Source organism: Rhineura floridana, chromosome 3 (genome assembly GCF_030035675.1).
Source record: "Rhineura floridana isolate rRhiFlo1 chromosome 3, rRhiFlo1.hap2, whole genome shotgun sequence".
In the NCBI taxonomy this organism is placed as follows: domain Eukaryota; kingdom Metazoa; phylum Chordata; class Lepidosauria; order Squamata; family Rhineuridae; genus Rhineura; species Rhineura floridana.
In genome coordinates this window covers 90,798,108-90,822,474 of record NC_084482.1, presented here as the reverse complement: position 1 = coordinate 90,822,474, position 24,367 = coordinate 90,798,108, and the positions used below count along the sequence as shown (strand labels likewise).

Below are 24,367 nucleotides of genomic sequence, written 5' to 3'. Positions count from 1 at the left end.
CAGCAACATCTGCAGGACCAGAGGTTCCCCACTCCTTTTTTAGGCCTTTATCCACAAGACAACTGGAGCTACATCAATTACAACTATGTTAAAAATATATAATTATACTGTACATACAGTATATTTATCATACATACATTATATAGCATAATTATAATATATGCATTGATGCTTTAACATAATCATCACCATCTATATTTCTTGCTTTCATTTCCCTCCGACCTCACAGGTAACGTTTTTCTCTTTCTACCCAACAGATGGGGAACCTGTGGTCCCCCCATTGTTCCTGGCCACATCCATGGTGGCTGGGGCTGATAGGTGCTGGGAGTCCAACAATAACTGGAAGATCTCAGGTTCTCCATCCCTGTTCTACTCCAGTGTGTATATATACCCGCTTATATATACACATGTATATATACCTGCAATATATTCATCTGACAACATTCCACACAACTGGTGATGGGGATTCTAATCCACAAAAGTTTATGCCGTAATAAATTTGTTTGTCTTCAAGGTGCCTCACGACCTTTATAATACATTGTTATTAATGCTCAGTTCTCTACACCTTTGGCAACTAATGCAGTAATATTTCTCACACACATACACAAAACTTATTGCTACAAAAGAAAATACCGTTTTGTGAGCTACTGGATCAAAGACACAGCAGCTGAGTCACTCAGAGTTATTTGCTCTGCAGATAGCTTTATGCAACGCACCTGATCTCAATATAATGTAGCGTGGGTTGACATCGAGAAGGAGGGGCCCTGCATTATGCCATATATATGTGGGATGGTGGTGGCTTTGGGACATTTTCAATTCTGAATCTAGAATTCTACAAAAGGATCCTTTCAAACAAAGTAAATTATGCCCTTCAGTGATTTTTAGCTTATCAAACAAGCTAAATCAAGCTAACCACTCATTTTTCCACAACAGGTAGTGATCTGGAGATGCTGGAAAACAAAGTAGGAGGGATATATCTATAAATAAACAAATAAATTAGTCAAGATACATTTAAAATATTGTCTGTAACCATATGACAGCATAGAAACTGGAAGGATAGTGTGTATAGAAGACTTCCCATTTTTAAAATTTCTTCTGTAGTTCATAAAAGGCTATTCTATTACAATCCAAAATAAAAACTTTTGACCTTTTGGCTCCATTATTTATACTAGCTCGCCATGCAATATTGCTTTTGGGAAGCTGATATTGGGAACTACCAGCAAACTTCTCTCCTCCAATGTCAGTACCTTTAGTTATGAAAATTAGTAGAAGTTGTCATGATGTATTTGACAAAATACACAGGAAAGGCAAAGAAATTTGCACAATCAGCCTCACAGTTACCTTCTTTGTCAAATGCACAAATCCACTGTGAAAGGGGGCAGGGGAGAACCCACACAGTGAGGTCATGAGAGCAGTACTTGGTGTATGCACAAATCCGTATGCTTAGGTCATAAAATAAAGCATACCTTTCTGGAAATTCATGCTGTTTGACATGCAAGTCCATTCCCCTCAACGGCTCTAGTCACTTAGTGATGCAATAACAGCACTTTAGTGATGCAATAACAGCACTTTCCACATGCTCAAGGGAATTCACTATTCTGCTACAGCAGGAGTGAGGAACAGGATCCAGTCAGCGGGCCAGATCTTTATCCCCCACACCTGCCATGGGCCAATTTTGAGGAGGTGGGCAGGGCCACCCACCCATCAATCACCCAATGTCATCAAGTGACCTGTTTTCCTCTGCTCATGTTGTTTGGAATCAAACCACTGCAAATGAAGGCACATTGCCTTGCAAGCACCAACCATCAGCCAACTGTTTGTACTTGCAATGCACTGTGCTTGATGAGTGCTGTCAGCAAGGCCCCTTTACAAAGGGATGATCAGGAACTCACTTTGAACTCCCACCTGCTCACTTGGAGCCACATTCTTATCTGCTCCACACCTGGTGCCAAACATGTTATCTCCTGGGCCAGGAGATTCCCCACCCCTGTGCTAAAACTTAGCCCTGAAAACAGGTCCCAAGGCTAAGCAGATGAAACCCCCACAATCTTTCAATACTGTTAAGAAAGAACAACATTTACTCATGCCCATCAAGCACATTGAGAAGCATATTATTTAATAACCAACAAGTTCAAACCATTCCTTGGATCACTGCTCTGAAACAATGACCATGAAATAGTTTATCTTTGCTTTTTTAGAAATGCTAGGTCATTGGCACTCAAATCCTAAACAATCAGAACTGCCAGAAACAATGCCAAGGACCTGGCAAGATCACCACGTTCTGTCACAGAGATGGTTAGATTATGCAAGCATAAAATAAAACCAAAAAAGGTTCCCGCATACACTCTGTTGCATACACCTAATCTTTGCTCCCTGTGTACTTTACAGAAGGTGGCATCAATCAACTTTTTACCCCATGGTGGTTGCTAATGTTCTTGTAGGTCAGATATGCAGGATAACAGGGCCATGGTGAAATCTATCCCACCACATGGCCAGATTCAACAACAAAAAACCGCTCTGTATGTGGTTGCACCCACAGCCTGTAGCCATAAGTGGCAGCTGCCAGTCTTTGCAGGACTTAGAATATCTCTTTGGATGACTTGGACTAATTTAAGTCATATTTTTTCTGGGGGCTATAGGAGCCAATCCTGGATCAGGCAAGACTTGCTTGATGTGCAACATCTATATACTTTGCTGGGAAACCTATTGCTGACACTCTGCTCACATTTGTCTTCAGGGACTCTATTCTTTTGTGTGACCACTTAAGACTCTGTGATGCTACTTGTCTCTATCATATGTCAGAGCCTCCCACTCACTGGATGTCCGTCTCTTCAGTCATGTTTACAAAAGAATCTTTGACCTACCTTGCATCCCATGCCCTTGTCCAAGCTAGTGTGGTCCTCTCTGTAAAGAAGAGCCAGGAGATCTGGTAGGTTAGTCTTAGCACCACACTGGTGATCGTACTTGGAAATGCCAAGGTCACAGAAGAAATAGCGATGATCTTACGAATCTTCAACTGCCAACTAAAGGTGGTTCATTAATATCATAATGTAGCAGGGCAGAGACATGAGAACAGACTTTGGAAAATCAACATCTTAACTCACCATTAATCCAACATTATTGCAAGAACTGAGCAGTCATCCCAGATCTGCCATCAGATGTCTCTTGCACACATTTCCATTAGATAGCCTACTGAATAGCCTCTGAAAAGTCCAAGACCTTATATTGATCTTTTGTGTTGCAAGAATTTGATGCACTGTAGGCCATTACATTTAGATCAATATTGCTTTTGAGGCTGCATGTTGACCTCACTGCAAACACAGAAATGGTCATTTGACCCATGAGGTCACTATATTAGTCATGGATGAAAGGGGTAGGGTTGCTTTCTTTTCCCTCCACCAAGGAACTCTTCCTACAAAACAACATGGCATAGCCAGGTCTACCATGGTCCTCTCTAGGAAGAGAGATGAGTTACAGAAGCCTTCTATGCAAGGCCAACTATACATTTTATTGTCATGACAAGAGTGTTGATGAGTACTGCATATGTCATCTAGACTTAGCAGCCAGCAATATATGGATACAAAAAGAGCTCTTCCATTTCTTGTTCTTCAGACATAACCATGGAGTAATGATACACAGCTATTTTTGTAACCACCAATTGGTATATTGATCTCGCCCATGTCATGACTGCCAAGACATTATTGGCTATACATTGTCATGTGGTCATATTGTTGCATTATAATGATGAAGGAAAAACAACTTTTGTTAGTCATATCTTCTCAGACAGATCATTATAAAACCAAACTACTCCTAAGCTATCGTACATTCTAACTTTGTATATTCTGACAGTTACAACAGATATTTCAATTAGGAAGATACTTCCATTAATTTTTCAGTCTTTTCTATCAGTACATTATTGGCCACCAAACCTGCACCACATACACAATACTAAACAGTGTTCTTGTCATAAAAATAAAATGACCTCATATTAAGAGATCTTTGTTATGCTAGTCTTCTTTCCTCCAGAGTTCCAATATGGATGTTCAGTTTGTTTAACTCATGCTCAGTAAGTGCTGCCTTGCAAACATTTTGAATCACTTGAAGGTCTTGACATTCTAGCTCCCAAATTTAAATATTTTGCAGGTTTTGGACAGTTTTCCCAGGAGCCACCATATGATAATTAGTGATCTCCTCCCAAACAAAGCAGTGAGGAACCTATGGAAATTTTAATTCCACACACAGACACCTCTCTAGAAGAGAAGCATTTGTTATCCGGATTACACAGAACACATTACATTATTTATTATCTTAAAATATTCCCTTTACTTTTCACATTTTTCCAATATGACTGTCTAAAGTGAGTCATACAGGAGAAATAGAACTGTGGGGGTAACTCATCTAGAAGCACAATGCTACTTGAACAACTTCTGTCCTAAAACTTAGCACCTAATTATTGTTACAAACAATGTGTAACAGCACAATGAGTAACAGCAAGACAGAAAAAGTTACTCTGCTCTAGGTTTACAGATGCAAGTGGGTTTCACACAGTCTTACTGAGTCCACTTCTGCTCTTTCTATTTCTGGCTTTCACGCAAAAGCCAAAAAAATACGATAACACAACCCACTTAGTGTGCACAGAGTGTCCTTCTATTTGCATTTTTATTGACTTTTATTGGTCTTATTCATAGAACCAAACAGAAGCAGGCCGCATAATCCAGCCATCCCCTTTCCAATCCTAGCCCAGAGGAATGAAGGGGGAAAAGAGGAGGGGGATAAAAAAAAAAGCCATAGTAATAGAAAAAATTACGAGCCACATATAGAGCAAAAAGAAGCCAAGTACAGAAGCAACAAAGAGAGCTGCGGCACCTTAAAGACTAGCAAATTTATTGATGTCATCTGATGAAACAGACTTAGTACATGAAGCCTTGTGCCACAGTAAGTATGCTAGTATTTTAAGGTGCCATAACTCTTTGTTGTTTTTGCCGCATAAGACTCGCACAGCTACTTCTCTGGAAACTGAGAAAGGTACAGAAGATCATTTTGATTTTTTTGAAGGTTGAAAGTACCTATTACATCACATAGGTCATGGAGGAAACGTCAGTATTTTATTCTAAACTGGCTTTCTCACAGTTCTTACGTAATGCTCCCTTGCCACTTTTTGTGTGGACAATGACAGATCAGTATTTGTGGAACATGCCAACATTTTTCACAGTTTTGTTTAATTCTTCTCTTTTTTAAATTAATTTTAAAAGGGTCATTGGAAACATGATATCTTTAATCAGCTGCATGGAGGAGTTTTTCCTGGATTCTGGAAACTGTCTGATTCCATTGGCCAAACATACATAGTGCAATACATCTAAGTATAGACGTGGCAGTGCATATTTTGTATGCAATCCACACAATCTTCAGATAGGATTCAGAAAAATGTCTGTCTGAAATCTCAGACAGCCACTGCCAGTCAATGTGGACAAGACTGGCCAATGATCTGACAGTATAAAATAGTTTCCAATGAGGCAGACATTTTGGATTTTCTAGATTTGTCACATGGAGCTATAGAGCACAACTTGTAAATCCGGAATACAACAGCCCAAGAACTCTTTCACAGTCCTTTGCATTGTGAAGAAGTTTCCAATGCTACTTAGCACACTGGTCATTACAGGGACAACTGTAGGTCTCATCACCCTTCTGGTGCTATTTATTTATTTATTAAATGTATATGCCACCCTTCCTCCCAGAAGGAGCCCAGGGCCGCAAACAAAAATACTAAACGCACTTTAAAACATCTTAAAAACATATTAAAACAAAATTTAAATTTATGCATTTAAAACATATTAAAACAAAACATCTTAAAAACATCTTTTAAAACAATCTTAAAAAGCAATTCCAGCACAGACGCAGACTGGGATAAGTTCTCTGCTTAAAAGGATTGTTGAAAGAGGAAGGTCTTCAATAGGCTCTGAAAAGATAACAGGAATGGTGCCTGCAAAACACCAGCATTATTTATATTTAATATAAATGATTGTATTTATATACTATAAGAATCCTGTTTGAAATAACAAATGGAATCAAGAACAGAAAGAAAACCAGGCAGCTTTACTGAAATACTACTACATTACTTTATAATTCCGGGTTGAAGTAGGGGAGCAACAGAGGGCACGCCCACCCTGTCTGTTCCTTTTACTACATCTTACATCTTTATTTAATCATGTATGGACATTGGCAGAGAGAACCACCATACTATAGAACTTCAGCACCCAACTGTGATTACTTATGGACAATGCCCCACAGTAGCACATTTATAGCTGTAGGGGAAAAGCAACATGAAGACGCTTCCAAAATAGCAAGCTGAACATCACTACCATATTTATTGCTCGCTGTCCACCAGCAGGTCCAGGATTGGTTACAGCAGTCTAAAATTCAGTATTAAGAGCAATTCAAACAAATTACACTCACAAGAATTTAGTTATTACAATACCAGGGCCAGCTCAAGACATTTTGCCTGCCTGAGCCAAAAGGCAAAATGATGCCTTGCACCTACCACCTCCTATTCCATGTACAGAAGTTAATTGGACAGATAAGCTGAATCTTCCTTCAACACTGACAGCAGGATGGTATCCTCTAGTGCACCTGAAGGCAGCAGGCTAGTTCAGGGGTTGTGTGACAGGCCTGTGGCACTGATCTCCACAGAGAGGAGTGGCCACGCGTTCAAAAGGCTGGGGAGGACACTGGGGCTGCTGTCCCCCCAATATCTGACAGATATATAACCTCCAGTCAATATAACAAAACCGTAGACGTTGAGTTTATTTTGAAGCCACCTAAACTTGTAGTCATCACCATATCTTGTAACAACTTCCACAACTGCATTATGTATTGTGTAAAGAAATTACAAGTTACACAATATTTTTTGGATTTTTCCTGTGCAGAAATAATACTACTTAATATTTGTATAGCACTTTCAAGTATTCAAGCTTCATACACGTTATCTAGTTGTAATCTTTGCAATCTTGTAATCTTGTAAAATAAACCAGTGTGATTATCCCCCATCTAGCAGATTGGGGGGCGGGATTGTGGCTGGGACAGAGTGACTTGCCCAAAGCTAACCAAGGAGTACAGGGCAGAGGCAAGGTTCAGATCAGGGACTTCCAGATATACAGCTCCATCTCCTGTCACCATGCTACCCTAGGAAAAGGTGTGTAAATGCTAGCATCCCATACTGCAATCTTTAGCATTAGGTATGCCTTCCTTCAGAATGAAAAAAACAAACATAGGAAGTTATTCGTTGAAAGTTTGACCATGAATCTTAATGAAGCTGACCAAACACCTATTCAAAGAAGGATGAATAAAGTGTTTCTTATAAATGCCTACTAATTATTAAGTGACTAAGGGATTAACACCAGTCAAACAGCTAAAATGAAAATAACAGCACTCTTCCACTGTCCTTAACTCCCTTGACTTTTAACTTACAGGTCAGCACCACTCTCAGATGTAGTACTGAAGAACAGGAACACCATTCAATACAAATCAGCTCCTCCCTATTAATTCCAGTTTCAAAACCTAATTGAAATTAAACAGAGGAAGTTTCTCAAGGAGGAGTGCTGGTCGCCAGCCAACAAGGATATAACATAACATGGGACTGGCATATTCATTTTATTAAATAGAACAGAGTCACAGAATAGAACACCAATAAGGTACTTACTCAACAAGAACGTGGGAGGGCTAAAATGCTGGGGTCACTGGTGTCTAGCTCAACAACAGAAGCAGATTATATTCAAATACAAACCCTGGAGCTATCTCCCTATATAAACAAAATGTAAACTCTCTGCCAAGCAAATGCCCATTTATTGTTATGACAGGAGAGGCACATCTGCAGAGAAGCCTCCTGTAATCCTGGTTTTGCAGTTGAGGGAAAATTAGAAATGAGGGAAGCAGTCTCTCCCGCTCCACACAACAAAAGGCACAAATGATACTAAAGTTTCCTGTGTCCATTCTTAGTGTGACCTGTAAAACTCCAGGCCTTAAGTCTCACAGGTTTACTATAAAGACTGCTGGCCACATCAACCTAAGCGTATACTGGTGCTGTGCTACTTGAAAAAGAATTCATGTAATGAACAGGTCCAGAGGAATGGTTTCTGAGAAAATGCTGGAAAGCGTTTTTCGCCTAAATAGATGCAATCCACAAACCACCTGCTTAAATGCAAATACCTATCTGACATGGTTTGAAGGCTGTTCTTTGCATCACATCATGGAAATAATTCCACAAGCATTTTAACAGAAAAAATAAATTTCCCCTCTCTACTACATTATGGTAATTCAGGTTTTCAAACTCGCATTCTAACTATAATGATGTTTTCTCTATTGTTCATGTAGTTTCACTTATTTAGAAGTTTGGCTCTGCCTAGCTTTTGAGAATGCATGTATGTGTGTGTGTGTGTATATGTGTGCATGCACATTCATGCATGTGCACATATATATGTAAGATTTACTCTGAACCTTTTGGAGGCACGTCAGATGAGTCTCTCCAATGGCTTTATTGGAATATTTTCCAAACTCACTATGGAGTTAAAATGAACTGGACAAGGGGCCAAAAGAAAAGCAACCCCATTCTCCTAGGTGAAAAATCACATCAGACAAATTTGACTTTCTAAGGGAAGTTTGCAGCTACAGTTTGCACTTGATGCCAAAACTCTGTCCTTTCTATTAGGCAGAAAGAATGTAAAGGCAAATAAACAATATATGCATGATATTGGATTTCCCCCCTCTTTAACGCGAGCCAGCTACTTGATTACATCATTACAGAGAAAAATATATTCAAGTAACAGGAGAAATATGTTCAAGTAATAAAAGTGGTATTCAAGGAGGCCAATCCATTTTTGGACAGAAAACTAAAAAAGGTCACTGCATATGAAGCAGTGAATGAATACAACGAACAAGAATAAGTTTCCTGATTACTCTTAAAAATGCAGATTACAAAGCAAGAGGCACCACAGCTCATCTGCATCCTGCACATCCTTGACATCACCTGAATCTCACGATACTTACTGAAAGTAGTCATGTAACTGAAGCACATTCCATATTGAAACAGAAAATAAGATCTATCAACTCATTGTTTATTAAACTTATTAGCCTCTTGTTACCTAAAAGGTCTCCAAGCATCTTACATTTAAAAACTCAAAGATAAGTACTATAGAAAAAGAAGAAAAATTCATATAAAACAAACATTTTCATACAACATGCAGCAACCACCACCACCACCCATAACAGCTATAGGAAGCTTCAGCTCAGTCCATCAAAGGCCTAGGAAAATAGGTGTCTTTATCTGGCACTGAAATATGACAGCAAATGCGTCAGGCAGACGTCACTGGGGACAGCATTCCACAGATGGGGAGCCACAACTGAAAAGGCCCTCTCGTCATCACCATCTGAACCTCCCTTAGATAAGGGACCCAGAGAAGGGCATCAGATGCAGATCTAAGGGTTCAGGTTGGTTCATATCAGGAGAGGTTCCATAAGATATTGAGGTCCAGAGCCATCAAAAGTTTTAAAGGTCAAAAACAGCACTTTGAATTGGGCTCAATTCAAAGGCAGCCAATGTAGCTGGAACAAAATTCGCTCAAACCTGTCAACAGCCAGGCAGCTGTGTTCTGTACTAACTGAAGCTTCCAAACAATTTTCAAAAGGCATCCCCATGTAAAGCACATTGCAAGAATCCAACCTTGAGGTTACCAGTTTATAGATTACTGTAGCCAAGTTATCTCTGTCCAGATAGGGTCATAGTTGAGCCATCAGCAATAACTAGTAATAGTGAGAGAAAGGACAGAGTAAGGACTTCTGAAGGACATAAAATGTACTCCTAGTATTGTTTGTGAGGACAGCAAGCATCACAGGAATATGGAAAAAGCAGTCATTTCTTTACACTGGATAGAGCTCAAGACTTTCCATAAACAAGGGCTGGTAGTTCACTCAGCATAGAAATGTTTCTCTGTGACATGGAAGTAAATTTCCTGTGCTGTCTGATTGGTACAGTCATAAACATTCATGATTTGTCATAATAATATATATAATGGCTTGGATCCTAAGATCCCACATGCAGGAAGAGGAAAGAGGCAATTCACCACTGATATTTCCTTCCCCCATGCAGCCCTGTGCTCTCAAAAATCTGTTATGGATAGGTGCAGGATCCTCTGAAATAGCATACGAAGCAGCGTTAGGGGCTGGAAAAAAGGGGGGTCAGCAAAAATCACCTCCCCCTTTCTTCTGCCAGCAGAAGTCTCCAACAGATCAGGATCTCTTATTTGAATGGAAGAAGGCCTTCTGACTGCAGAAGGACAACCCACAATTCAAGCCAATGCATTATATTTTCTGCCATATATATAATATTTGACCATGGCTTGATTTTTGTTTTATATAGAAAAGCAGGATTCAATTCAGTGTATTTTGACAGAGGGCTAATGATTCCATTTTAAGTGAATGGAAGCTAAAACTTTTAATAGGTTTGCATTAAATTCAGATTTCTGTTTTAAACCAAGTTATATTTTAAAAGTATATATTATTTTAAAATCATTTTTTAATAAATCCAGTACTTTTATTAGAAACTAAGCCATTTTTATCCACCTTGACAATTATTTATCCAGTTTTTAATCCCTTCAACTTGCCATATGATCCAGTGCACCTCAACTCACATATAATATGGCAAATTTAGTTTTCATTCCTGTGGGCCACTGTTTGTGGCTACCCCTGGAAACCCTTCTCAATCATGCATACAATGCTGGCTGAAAAGGATAAAGAGGTCCCCTAGCACCACAATCTGCCCTGTGTGGTTTGGCATGCTTTGCAATGAAAAGTAAATGCGATGACCTGAGGTTGATGTCGTCCTGGACTCCTTTAAGAGGAAGAGTGGGATGTAAATTTAATAAATAGTAATCTATTAGACATAAAAATGTCCCATGAAAGATTTCTTAGATTGTGCGTGTGCTAAATTTCTAGCTGATGGAGGACTTCAACAATGTAGATACTCTCATGAGTCAGTCCCAAACATTTCATAGTAAACCTACGTAACTTCTCAGCAGAGCTTGGAAAAGTTACTTTTTTGAACTACAACTCTCATCAGCCCCAGCCAGTATGGCCACTGGATTGGGCTGATGGGAGTTGTAGTTCAAAAAAAGTAACTTTTCTAAGCTCTGCTTCTCAGTCAGGCATTTCATGCATCTGATGAAAAAGACAAAAACCTACAAAAGCTCATGTCATAACATTCCAGTTAACCTTATTATAAATAATAATTTTATGTTGAAATCATTATTTTCAAGGTTTAACTGCCTTGCAAAGATACTTTAGATGATAACATTTCCTCTAAAAGTCTTTCCACACTGTATTAGCAATCTACCCAGCACTGTTTATGTCTTGTAAGGATAGGATAATTAGGAGATGCTAAGTTATACAATATCATTCTGGGATATACTACATGAGGAAGAAGAGCTACAAAAATATTTCTCTTTAGCAAGGACAGATGTTGTCACAAATTCTAATTAAACCATAATGATGCCCAAACATACACACGGTGCAATCAGTTTGAACACTAATACATCCCATGTGGAACAGAATAATTGGGAATATCCTTAAATACGTTATGTACCTACTGCATTTCCTCAAGTCAATCACAACATCTGGCTTTCAGACATGTTTATAACCCATTTTTCAAACTGCTGTCACCTACATTTTTCAGAGCTTAAAAGAGGGAGTCAGTAGCTCTTTTTCAGTTCTTAACAACCAATAATGAAAATATTACTACAGACCCCCTAGCTGAATCCAGATTTCTATTTTAGTTTACAGAGGCTTTTACCAAATTATCACCAACCCAAGATAGAATGGGGTCATGTAATCTTAATGCCATAATTACACTCTCAAATTGCAACAACATTTTATAAGGGGTCTCAAATCTTAATTTCAGATTATGGTGTCTCAGGCCCTACGGGAAGGAGAACAAGTCAAAAGCCCCATAATCCTTCACTTAAGAAGCAAAACATGTGATTTTATTTGTAGTGAATCCTATGTTTCTGCAAATATAGAGACATTTACAGAGCACACTGATGGAGTTAAGTTTCTCATTCAACCAATCACAAAAAGTAAGCACATACTTCATGTAGGAAACCCTTCCTTGTACGTTTAAGCAACCAAATTAAAAGATTCATCATGTGACCATTCAAACTGGCACCTTTGTAATGAATTTCTGTTATTTTTTCCAACAAGCTCTCTAAGGCTATCAGCTTAATCACCAAACTTACAGCACTGGTCACTAATCAAAGTGACTATTTCAAAAACTGTTTTAGAAGAAAGTAAAATTAGCAACATAGTTACTTCAAAATTATTCTAACACATTACTGTGCAGTGGATAATATCATCATTAATTGACATTTTGCTATATAGCATACATGGCTATACATAAGCTTGGCTATATTCAGTATAAGCTAGGCAATCCATTCAGCAGTCAAACTCACCTTTACCCAACACTCTCTCTACCCTCCACCACTTCTAACTAGATTCAGAAAATGTTACCATAAGCATGTTATACTTGAAACAATGATTTCACATCAGAAGTCATGACATCACAAGGGAGAATGTCAGCACTTGGGTGTTAAGATTTCTCCCACACACCTTTTTTCTGCTTTTCCTAGGAGAAAATAAGATTAATTAGGTCCAGATGAGTAAGATATACCACCCAGTATACTATAGGGATGTTGAATAAGAGTGTGGTGGATAGGTAAAAACAGAAGAGAACAGCAAGAAGAGTTTGATTTAACAGGGCATAAAATGTAAACAAAAAATAATGAAATGTATATTTCATATAACCTTGTTAAAGGGGAAGATCCGTAGCTCAGTGGCAGAGCATCTCCTTTGCATGCAGAAGGTCCCAGTTTCAATCCCCGGCATCTCCAGCTAGGGCTAGGAGAGACTTCTGCCTGAAACCCAGGACAGCTGCTGCCAGTCAGTGTAAACAATACTGAGCTAGATGGACCAATGGTCTGTCTCAGTATAAGACAGCTTCCTATGTTCCTATATGAAGAACCACTGAGAAGATACTACTCACAAGCTATTATCCCACCCTCCCATACACCCACCCTGTTTACCAGAATGCAAAAAACAACATTTTTGTGCTCCACTAACATTTAGAATACAGAGAAGAAATAAAAAATTTAGAAGGTCACACACTATGAGCCAGTTTACTATTGCATTTTTTTAAATGTATACACCTAAGATTTTTGTTAGGTGTACACCTAGAAGTTTAATATGAATACAAACACACACAAGAATTATAGGTCACTGGCTACAACTCTCTGTTAAGCGTACAGGTGGCGACAAACCTGAGTCTGTTTCCATTTAATGGACAAAATCCTATTTGAAACCAGGCATGGAACTAATTGCTCAGAAAAACCCATGGGTCTATGGGGTCTCTTTCTCTTCTCACAGATGACATCAGGAAAGCCCTAACTCTGCTAGACCCCCAGCAACTAGGTAAGCAATCAATATGATGAGAATACTTTTGCATGAAAGTTATAAAAATTATTAAAATATTTCATCAAACAACGACTACATATATTACCATTTGTCAGTAAATTAGAATACCACTATTTTCCCCAGCTTATAACATGTGGCATTGGTATAGAGTTGCTAACATTGCTTACAAATTGATTACTGAATTAATCAAGTATAGCACTTAGGGGCACACAATAAGAATAAGGCCTTAGCCCAGCTGGGAAAATAATTTTTCCTTAAGTCAGGCCTCCAACAGCTATGAACCACCAGATCAGAGAGCACCTGCCAGCCATGTACCATGATCCATCACAGGCTCCGTGAACTTCCTGTCAGGAACTACAAACACCTGGAAGGCTATAATATACTCCTGGTGGATGGCATTCATTTGGAAGGGGAGGCACAAGTTGGCCAGACCTGATTTAGTTGGTAGGCCCGTTCCAGCTGCTTTTAACTCTCCTCCATCTGTCATCTAGCACAGGAGTGAACACGTGGTCCTCCAGATGCTGCTGGACTACAGTTCCCATCATCCCTGTCCAATGGTCATGTTAGTTGGGATTGATGGGATTAGAATCCATCAATGCTATATGCCACCTTGAGCTCAATGGAAAAAAGGTGGGATTTAAATGTAATAAACAAAGAAACATCTGGAGGGCCACAGATTCTTCAAAACTGATCTAGCAAGAGTCATTCCATCAAGCTCCATAGAGAAGAGAATGAAAACAGGGCTATTGCATTGAATCAGCTGAAAGAGCAGCTCCCTTTGACCTCCCTTAAACTGTCATCCATCAGCAGCCTTTCCATCAGGCTTCCTGAACTGTTTCCATCCCAGCTGGTCATTGTAAGAACCATAACTTTAAGAACTTTAAGAGGTAAAAATGTCTTAAATGAAAAAGTAAACATACATACATAAGAGCAGCCCTGCTAGATCAAACCAAAGGCCTATCTAGTCCCGCAATTTCTTTCCCACAGGATGCCTTCAGGAAGCCCACAAAACAGGATGGAATAGCACTCTCCCACTATTGTTCCCCAGCAACTTGTGCTGAAAGGCATAGTATCTCTGAACATAGAGGTTCTGTAGAGTAGTGGTTAAGGTGGTGGACTATGACCTGGGAGACCAGGGTTTGAATCCCCACACAGCCATGAAGCTCACTGGGTGACCTTGGGCCAGTCACTGCCTCTCAGCCTCAGAGGGAGGCAATGGTAAACCCCCTCTGAATACCGCTTACCATTAAAACCCTATTCATAGGGTTGCCATAAGTCAGGATCAACTTGAAGGCAGTCCATTTCCATTTCATAGCATTATGACAGATATCCATTACAGAACAGCAGAGTTGGAATGGGCTTATAAGGCCATCAAGCCCAACCACCTGCTCAATGCAGGAATCCAACTTAAAGCACACCCAGCTGCCTCTTGAATGCCTCCAGTGTTGGGGAGCCCACCACCTCCCTACGGAATTGGTTCCACTGTCATACCGCTCTAACAGTTAGGAAGTTTTTCCTGATGTTCAGCTGAAATCTGGCTTCCTGTAACTTGAGCCCATTATTCTGTGTCCTGCACTCTGGGACAATGGAGAAGAGATCCTGGCCCTCCTCTGTGTGGCAACTTTTCAAGTACTTGGATAGTGCTATCTTATCTCTCCTCAGTCTTCTCAAGGGTAACCATGCCCAGCTCTTTCAGTCTCTCCTCATAGGTATTTGTTTCCAGTCCCGTAATTATGAACTTTGTTTCTGTCTTCCAGGGTATTAGCTGTCCCTCCCAATTTTGTATAATCTGCAAATCTGCATTAATCTTCCATGAATTTGTCCAGTCCCCTTCAAAAGCTATCTAAGCCAAGAGCTAGCACTAAGTCTCGTTGGAGTGAAGTCCATAAATTTATTATGTAAGATGTGTTGTGTAAAGTACTTCCTTTAATCAGTTCCAAGTTTGGTGCTTATCAACTGCAGTGGGTGACCCCACGTTCTAGCATTACAAGGGAGGAAAAAGTTATCTCTTCATCCACACCGTTTTATAAACTTCCATTATTTATGTCTGACCCTTAGTCATCTTTTTTCAGATCTAGGAAGCCTCAAATCTTTAGCCTTTTCTTGTAGACTAGTGCTCCAACTCCTGATAATTTTGCTTGTCCTTTTCCACATCTTTATTGCCTCTATGATATTCTTTTTGAGACTGGGAATCTCAGGCCCCTGAGTCTAATGCATCCCTCCAAGCCCCTCTTCCTTGCCCTTGGGATTCTCCCCAGGCCACATCCCTCCCCAGCCCTTCTTCAAACCCTCCTCAAGTGCTTTCATGGGGTTGGAATGTGCCCTTCACCTACAATAATGCCTAGATAGAGGATGGAGACACTTGCGGGGGGAAGATTGAAACATCTGGTTTTGCATGCCAGGAATGCAGCCTGCCATATAAGGTTAACGGTCATGTATGTTTGCCCCATCCACTCACTTTTGACTCTGGCCCTGTCCATCATCAGAAAGATGCCCATGAAAGAACGAGGCCCTTAGGCTAAAAAAGATTCCCCTATTGTACATTGCATAAATGTTAGAAAATGCCTTTTCTGGAGAATTAGCCTGCCAGGTTGATAACTTGTACTGCTTGTTCTTTCCACATACATTAGACTGGCCACAATAACACAGGGCAGTTTGTTAGCAAAAATATGTATTAAATTGGTTCTACAAAAGTGCTCCCATAGTCTTTCTGTGCGGAACATAATGCTAGTCCTGAGGCTAAGTGGCAGTAAGTGTATTTTGTAACAGACTAAAAGATACAACCAGTGTACACTTCTCGCTTGCATAGCTTGCTTACAGGTCAAGGTCCTCTTAATGTTTTTTCTTTAGTAATCCCTAGTGTCTAGTGACCATGGTACGTACCTGATGGTCATTTATAAATGTAACTTTAATTGGAGTAATTCTGAGATTTAGACTGCAATCCTAAACATACATTCCTGAGTGTAAGTCTCACTAAACTCAAATGGGACTTAATTCTGAATAGACATGTATATAGGACTGTACTGTCAACGCCTCTCTCAAATATTTATTTTTCCATTAGCCATTGATATGAGGTCTATATACACTAGCTGATGATTAAATTCCCAACTCTTCTGAAAAACAACAACCCACATCTAGATGCAGGCTTCAAGGAAGCAGCCACTGAAGCGTTGACTCAGCTGCTAAATAACTAGCTCAGAGGAACAGACCAATATTTTTTAAAAGGAACCTCACAGAATCTGCTATCAGGAAGGCATAATTGTCAGGAAAGGTAATTTTAATCTATTCATTTGAGCAGCCTTCTCCAATCAGGTGCCCTCCAGATGTTTTAGACTACAACTCATCACTGGCTGGGGCTGATAAGACATATAGTCCAAATCTTCTGGAGGGCACCAGGTGAGGGAAGGCTGTATTTGAAGAACAAGAGAACTACATACCTAAGTAGATCACCAATGTGGAACTTGCGATTCACATCCCAATGGTACCTTTGTACAGATGCCATTCCTAACGCTTGCAACACCAGTTCTTTACTTGGCACAAATGCAGAGGGATTATCCTTTTAATGAGGGTTATTTATGGCATGTGGGGGAGCCTTTCTACTGCATGTTCACTGCCTTGTTGCTGGGAACAGGATTTGACTATTTAGGCACACAGATGTTACATTTCACAGGGCAACTATTTTAATACTGCCCTGGGCTCCTACTGGGAGGAAGGGCGGCATATAATCAAATAATAAATAAATAATAATAAATTATCCCCCCTCTAGGATGCACACCTTAACATGGTGAGGGGGTTTGAGAGTGCTGAAAAAGCTGAGAGCAATGCCATCAGGAGTCTAGACCAAGAGGCTAGACTCCTAGCAGGGACACCCAAGGCGGAATGGTCACAGATGAGATACCAGACTAAGATACATCCAAACTCAGAGGAAGGCAATGGTAAACCACCTCTGAATATCTCTTACCACGAAAACCCTATGAACAGAGTATCCAAACTACAACAAGAGATAGTGCTGGAAGATGAGACCCCCAGATCAGAAGGCACTCACCAAGCTACTGGGGAAGAACAAAGGACAAGTACGAGTAGCGCTGTGACTAATGACGCAGCTGGGTCAAAGCCGAAAGGAAGCCCAGAGGCTGATGTAAACAGATGCGAAAGGAGAGTCCGGAGTTGTACAACGCACACAATAGGAACATGGAATGTGAGAAGCATGAACCAGGGAAAGTTAGAAATTGTCAAGCAAGAAATGGAACGCATCAACATTACAATACTTGGCGTGAGTGAATTAAAATGGACGGGAATGGGACATTTTCAATCAGGCAACTACCAAGTATTTTATGCAGGAAATGAGAAATTAAGAAGAAATGGGGTTGCTTTAACAGTGAGAAGTGATGTAGCAAAAGCAATTAGGAGCTACAACGCAAAGTCTGAGCAAGTGATATCAATGAGATTAAACAGGAAACCTATTTACATAACCATAATCCATGCCAGTGTGGCGTAGTGGTTAAGGTGTTGGACTACGAACTGGGAGACCAGGGTTTGAATCCCCACATAGCTATGAAGCTCACTGGGTGACCTTGGGCCAGTCACTGCCTCTTAGCCTCATGAAAACCCTATTCATAGGGTCGCCATAAGTCGGAATCAACTTGAAGGCAGTACATTTACATTTATGCTCCAACAGCAAATGCAGAAGAGGAGGAATTGGAGAGATTTATGTAGAAGTACAGGAAGAAACTGATCACACACCAAAACAAGATGTGCTGATAATCATGGGAGACTGGAATGCAAAAGCAGAGAACAGAGAAGAACTAGGAATTGTGGGGAAATGGGGCTTAGGAGACAGAAATGAAGCAGAAGAAAGACTTACTGAATTCTGTGAAACCAATAATTTGTTTCTTGAGAACACATTTTTCGAGCAACCAAAAATACGACTGTACACGTGGACATCACCAAATGGTCAATATAGGAATCAAATTGATTATATAATTGGTAGCAGACGATGGAGAAGTTCCATACTTTCTGTGAAAACAAGACCAGGAGCAGACTGCGGTACAGATCATGAACTGGTCGTATCAAAAAGCAGAGTAAAGCTAAAGAACAACAACAAAGCAATCATAATGCCAGAATACAATTTAAATAACATCCCAAAAGAATATAAAGATCAAATAAGGAACAGGTTTGAGGCTTTAAACTTAGTTGACAGAGCAGTAGAAGAACTATGGATTGAAGTCAGAGACATTATCAGGGAAGAATGTAAAAAGACAATACCTCTAGTTAAAAAGAGAAAAAGACCTCAACAGATGACTGAAGAAACTCTTAAAATGGTTAAAGAGAGAAGGAAAGCCAAAGCCAAAGGAGATAGAAACACGGTCAGAACCCTAAATGCAAGAATACAGCGACTAGTATGTAGGGACAAAGAAAACTATTACAATAGATATTGTATAGAAATAGAAGAGGACAACAAAAAGGGTAGAACAAGAGCCCTATTCCAAAAGATTAGAGAAATGAAAGGGAAATTTAAACCAAGAGTAGGGATGTTGAATAATCAACAGGGGAACACACTGACTGACCCAGATGGTTGGGGAATCATTCCCTAATTACTGTTCTTTGGCCCAGTGCAAGAGGTTAAGACTAGGAGACAGATAATTACCTCTGTGATCATGCAGGCATGCTTGACTATTTCAGTGCACTGCACTCCAATGGTAGCCCTTGAAAAATGTTCAGAAGTTTCATCTGGTCAAGAGTGCAGCAGCCTATCTGCTGTCCAGAGTTGAGCATCATGAAATATAGAAGGGCTGTAGCTCTGTGGAAGGGCACACATATTACAAGCAGGAAGTCCCAGGTTTAATCCCCAGCCTTTCCGGGTAGGGCTAGATTCCTGTCTATCCTGGCGAGCCGCTGCCAGTCAGTGTACAGTAGACGAAGGATGCGGACAAACTGGAACAGGTTTACAGGAGGGCAACAAGGATGATCAGGGGACTGGAAACAAAGCTCTATGACGAGAGACTGACAGAACTGTGCATGTTTAGCCTGGAGAAGAGAAGACTGAGGGGAGATATGATAGCACTCTTCAAGTACATGAAAGGTTGTCACACACAGGAGGGCCGGGATCTCTTCTCGATCGTCCCAGAGTGCAGGACACGGAATAATGGGCTCAAATTACAGGAAGCCAGATTTCAACTGAGCATCAGGAAAAACTTCCTAACTTTTAGAGCAGAACAACAATGGAACCAATTCCCTAGGGAGGTGGTTGGCTCTCCAACACTGGAGGCCTTCAAGAGGCAGCTGGACAGGCGCCTGTCAGGTATGTTTAACTTGGACTCCTGCCTTGAGCAGGGGGTTGGACTCGATGGCCTTATAGGCCACTTCCAACTCTGCTGTTCTATGATTGTAGACAATACTGAGCAAGATGGACCAATTGTCTGACTCAATATAAGGCAGCTTTCCCTGTTCCTAGAACTGGTATTCTGTGGATTACCTATTCATTTCTGATTCCAGTTTGGAAGAATTCTGCATGAGAGCTGAACTGGTGCAAATTGAATACTTCCGTTTTGCTGCTCTGAGCTAACTGGAGAAAGGTAAGATACAAATGCAATTGATAGATTTTTAAAAAGTAGAATGTGACATTGGAAAATTGTGACATGTTTAAGAAAGGCAATACCCAAAATCTCAGCCACACATCAGTTTCAGACTAATCCAGCATATTTAAACTGCACAAAAGACGTACAATATTATGTTCCTTAACATTCACTTTCTTCAACAGGACAAAACAAATTTTGGATCACTCAGAGGCTAACACTTCTATATGATGCTTCCTACTCAAAGGGCTCTGCATAAGAATTCCTGCTGGGCAGCTCAGACAGCATTAGTTACATGCAGGCAAACTGTACTTGAACAGCTTCCCAAATAAGTTTGAATATTTGGTAATCAAGCAATGCAGTGATTCGATATTATACACCTTTGCCTACTGAGAAAAAAACCATATTATTTGCCAATGTCCAATGTTTCCTGTTCATCGTTTGCCTTGTGAAAAATAACACAGTGTTGAAGCCCTGGAGAGCCACTGCCAGTCAGTGTAGTCAATACTGAGGTAGACGGACCAATTGTTTGACTAAGTGTACGGCAGCCTCCTAGGTTCTCCATTGCCAACGTAAGGCAACATGAATTATTAAACAGAACCCCTCCCCGACACACCCAGGTCCCTGAAGTATCTGATGGAGAAAGAGTAACATATTATATAATAATAATAATAGGTTTGGTACAGTTTAAAACTTCTACACACCTTCATGCTCCTCCAAAACTACATCTTCTACAGAACCTCCCTATGTCAGGCCACCACACCCTCACTCTAAGCCTGCTGCTTGTGTGTTAACTTATGTCATAAAAGCTTGGGGCACGGATCCCACAAATTACCAGGTACATCTGAGGTGTTACATAATAATATCATGTTGTCCTTTCATAAGAACAACATTCCCACCTGTGTTTCCCCCCCACCCCCACCCCACCCCCCAGGAAAGATGTAAACAACCCTAGTAAATGCACACAGAGGTGGTACCCTCTCAAGATGCCAGTGGAAGGAAGTACACAGGGAACGGCATTGCCTCATCTTATTAGGGCAAATAAGGTTTCTAAACTTGATTGTGGAATCCTTGGCATCAAGCAACCAGAAACTGTTCTCTCAAGCATGACTACCAGTGGAACAGCCAAGGAACCTGAATCACTCATCTCACTCTGTTGAAGAAACAGAACTTTTGTCAGAGCAGTACAAACCATCTACCAGAAAATAGAAGCGTTTCAGTGAAGAAGAGTTATGTTCAACCTCTGCATATCAGGGGTGGGGAACCCATGGCACTCCAGATGTTGTCAGATTCCAATTTCCATCAGCCCTAACCAGCATGCCATTGGTCAGGGATGATGGGAGTTGTAGTCCAGCAGCATCTGAAGAACCAGTTTCCTTACCCTTTGTGCATACCAACATACCTTGCAATAACAAGTTTCAGTTGATCTATTTGGGGATCTTACATACAATTGGCTAATACTGCAAACAGTAAAGAATAAGGAAAATGCCATTTTGCTACAATTGGTCTTAGATGGAATGAGGAGAGGCAAGAACAGAGGTGAGGCAGAAGGAACACAAGCTTCTTTAAAAAGACACTAAAGGGGGCTTGATAAAACAGCATGGAAGGGAGGCAAAAAAGCCGGTATGACAAAGGCTAAAATGACAGAGCATCATTTATTGGGGATGGGAATGAAAGAACCATGCCAATGAATGTGTGGCACTTCTTTGGCACCATAAGTAGTTTGATAATGCAACCAGTGCAGCTGATGTAACAGACAGGATAACGTTGCTAGATAGTTGATAGGAAAACCAGCAAACCATTACTATGGTGAGCCTACTGACACTCCCGGCATCGCCTTTGAGCCACTATACACTTATCTTGGAGTCTGAAAGAGCTAATCTCAAGACAAGTAACAAGTGGGCATTCCCTTTTATTTCCATTCATTTCAAATCAATCTGGCTTCAGTCTTCTACAGGCTTACCTAGGAGTAAGTCTCATTGAACTCAATAAGCCTTACTTCTGAGTAGACATGAACAGGATTGTGCTGTCAGATGCTCACCTTTTATGATCCTAAGAAGCAATCAACTGCTAGAGTCACTTTAAAACGGTGAGGGGGAGGAACTGATGGGTTGACTATCAGCTCACAGTATCCTGGTAGTCAAGTCCAGCATTTCCATCAGGTACTGCCTCCACCTTGGCACAGTCATTAACCAAAAAGGAGTCAATAGTCAAGAAATCAGAAGAAGGTTAGGACTGGGGAGGGCAGCTATGAGAGAACTAGAGAAGGTCCTCAAATGCAAAGATGTATCACTGAACACTAAAGTCAGGATCATTCTGACCATGGTATTCCTGATCTCTATGTATGGATGTGAAAGCTGGAGAGTGAAAAAAGCAGATAAGAGAAAAATAAACTCATTTGAAATGTGGTGGTGGTGGAGGAGAGCTTTGCACATACCATGGACTGCGAAAAAGACAAATAATTGGGTGTTAGAACAAATTAAACCAGAACTATCACTAGAAGCTAAAATGATGGAACTGAGGTTATCATACTTTGGACACATCATGAGAAGACATGATTCACTAGAAAAGACAATAATGCTGGGAAAAACAGAAGGGAGTAGAAAAAGAGGAAGGCCAAACAAGAGATGGATTGATTCCATAAAGGAAATTACAGACCTGAACAGGGTGGTTCATGACAGATGTTGTTGGAGGTCGCTGATTCATAGGGTCGCCATATGTCGTAATCAACTTGAAGGCACATAACAACTGCCTCCACCATCACCCTGTTTTATTTCTGGGTTTGCAAAAGAAATCCAGCTAGTACCCTTCTTTGAGCCAAATCTGGCTCTGGGACTGTTGCTTTACAACCAGCTTCGAGAAGAGAAACCATTATTCATAGGGCAGAAACTCCAAATGTTGGGGTTTTAAGGGAAACACAGGCATCCACAGGACGTTTTTTGGCATGGGTAGGAATAAAATACTGAAAGAGGAGAGCAGATTAGTTTATCACAAAAATGAGAAGAATAGTGCCTACACGCTTTGCCTGATATCTCAGATTCCACAAATGCTACACGCTCTTTTCTTTAAAAAAGAAAAAGAACGCTGTGATTCAGGGGATTCTGGCTCATGGAGAGCAACTACCCTCCCCACACGGACACCCATGAGAGGAAAGGCCTTTAGTATCCTTCTAACGATTAGAATAACGCAAAAAGAACTGAGATGTGACCTCTCTTTTACAACCTGTGCTTATGCCTTTCCTACCTCATTCATTTTTAGGATACAATTACCCCGCTGTACCCATAAATTGACGCGCTTGACCCCACACGCATTCCTTTTCCCCATCCCACCATGCACCGGAGAGAGGCGCTCTGCACCCATGGGATTGTTGCATGTGCCCCCCTCTCCCGTACATTCTGATGGGAAAGATGACAGTTTCACAAGCTAATATGGGGGGAAGGGGGCTCTCTGTGTTCCCCTTCCCCTTGTACAAGAGGATCTCTATTATTCTGCCCATGTATTAGCGTGCCCTTCATTCATTCTCTTACACACCCCTTTTCTGGGGACGCCGCACTCACCTCCTGAAATCAAAGGGCATGTTGGTGGCGAACGCAGCTCAACCTCCCCGCCCCCCCCAGGATTTCAGACTCAGTCGTGCCGGCTCTAGGGGGCAGGAAGTGACGGACCCAGCCCAGCCAGGCCAGAGGACGCGCAGCACAAACTCATTGGGCTGCAGAGGCCGGCCGACGCACCGCTTCCGCTGCCGAGTTAAAGGGAACGGGCAGGTGGGCACAAGGACCGAGCAAGGCGAAATATGGAGAAACCGGGGATTTGGGCGGGCACGATACCCTGTGGGATCTGGCAAGGTGCGGGATGGGAGGGAAAGTATGCTTAGAATGGGACATCCTAAAATGTAACTATAAGCAATGGAAATCCTCTGTCTGCTTGTGCGGTTTAAACTTTTAAGAGCTGGAAACTCATGAGTTAAAGGACACAGACGGATGCGTCTGTAGAGGAGAACGGGTAATTTGCATGCGATTAAGGTTGCAGTCCTATACTCACTTACGTAAGAGATCTCACTGAACTCAGTAAGGTTTTCTTCTCTGAATAGATATGTCTAAGATCGTTCTGTAAGGCTACGAACCTATGTGCGCTCTTTGGGAATAAGTGTCGCTGAATTCAGTGGGATTTATTTCTGAGTAAATACAAATAGGTATAATGATTTTTACATTTCAAATACGTGGAGCTGCTTTCGAAAGGCACCGTAGAAGTGTCATAAAAGTATTGAAAATAAATAAATAAAT

The 24,367-nt window shown here is 40.8% G+C and overlaps 1 protein-coding gene across 2 annotated transcripts in view; it reads right to left on the bottom strand.

The window, feature by feature from the left end:
* The window catches only part of ERGIC1 (endoplasmic reticulum-golgi intermediate compartment 1), a 119,077-nt gene extending 95,287 nt beyond the window's left edge, over window positions 1–23,790 (bottom strand). Inside the window, exon 1 of one of the 2 annotated variants that reach the window (XM_061616901.1) lies at window positions 23,642–23,790. In XM_061616901.1, coding sequence (XP_061472885.1) covers window positions 23,642–23,661 — 20 coding nt within the window. In that variant the 5' untranslated portion in view covers window positions 23,662–23,790. The remainder of the gene's footprint in view (window positions 1–23,641) is intronic. The other variant, XM_061616903.1, reaches the window with a different exon arrangement.
* Window positions 23,791–24,367: the final 577 nt, after the last annotated feature.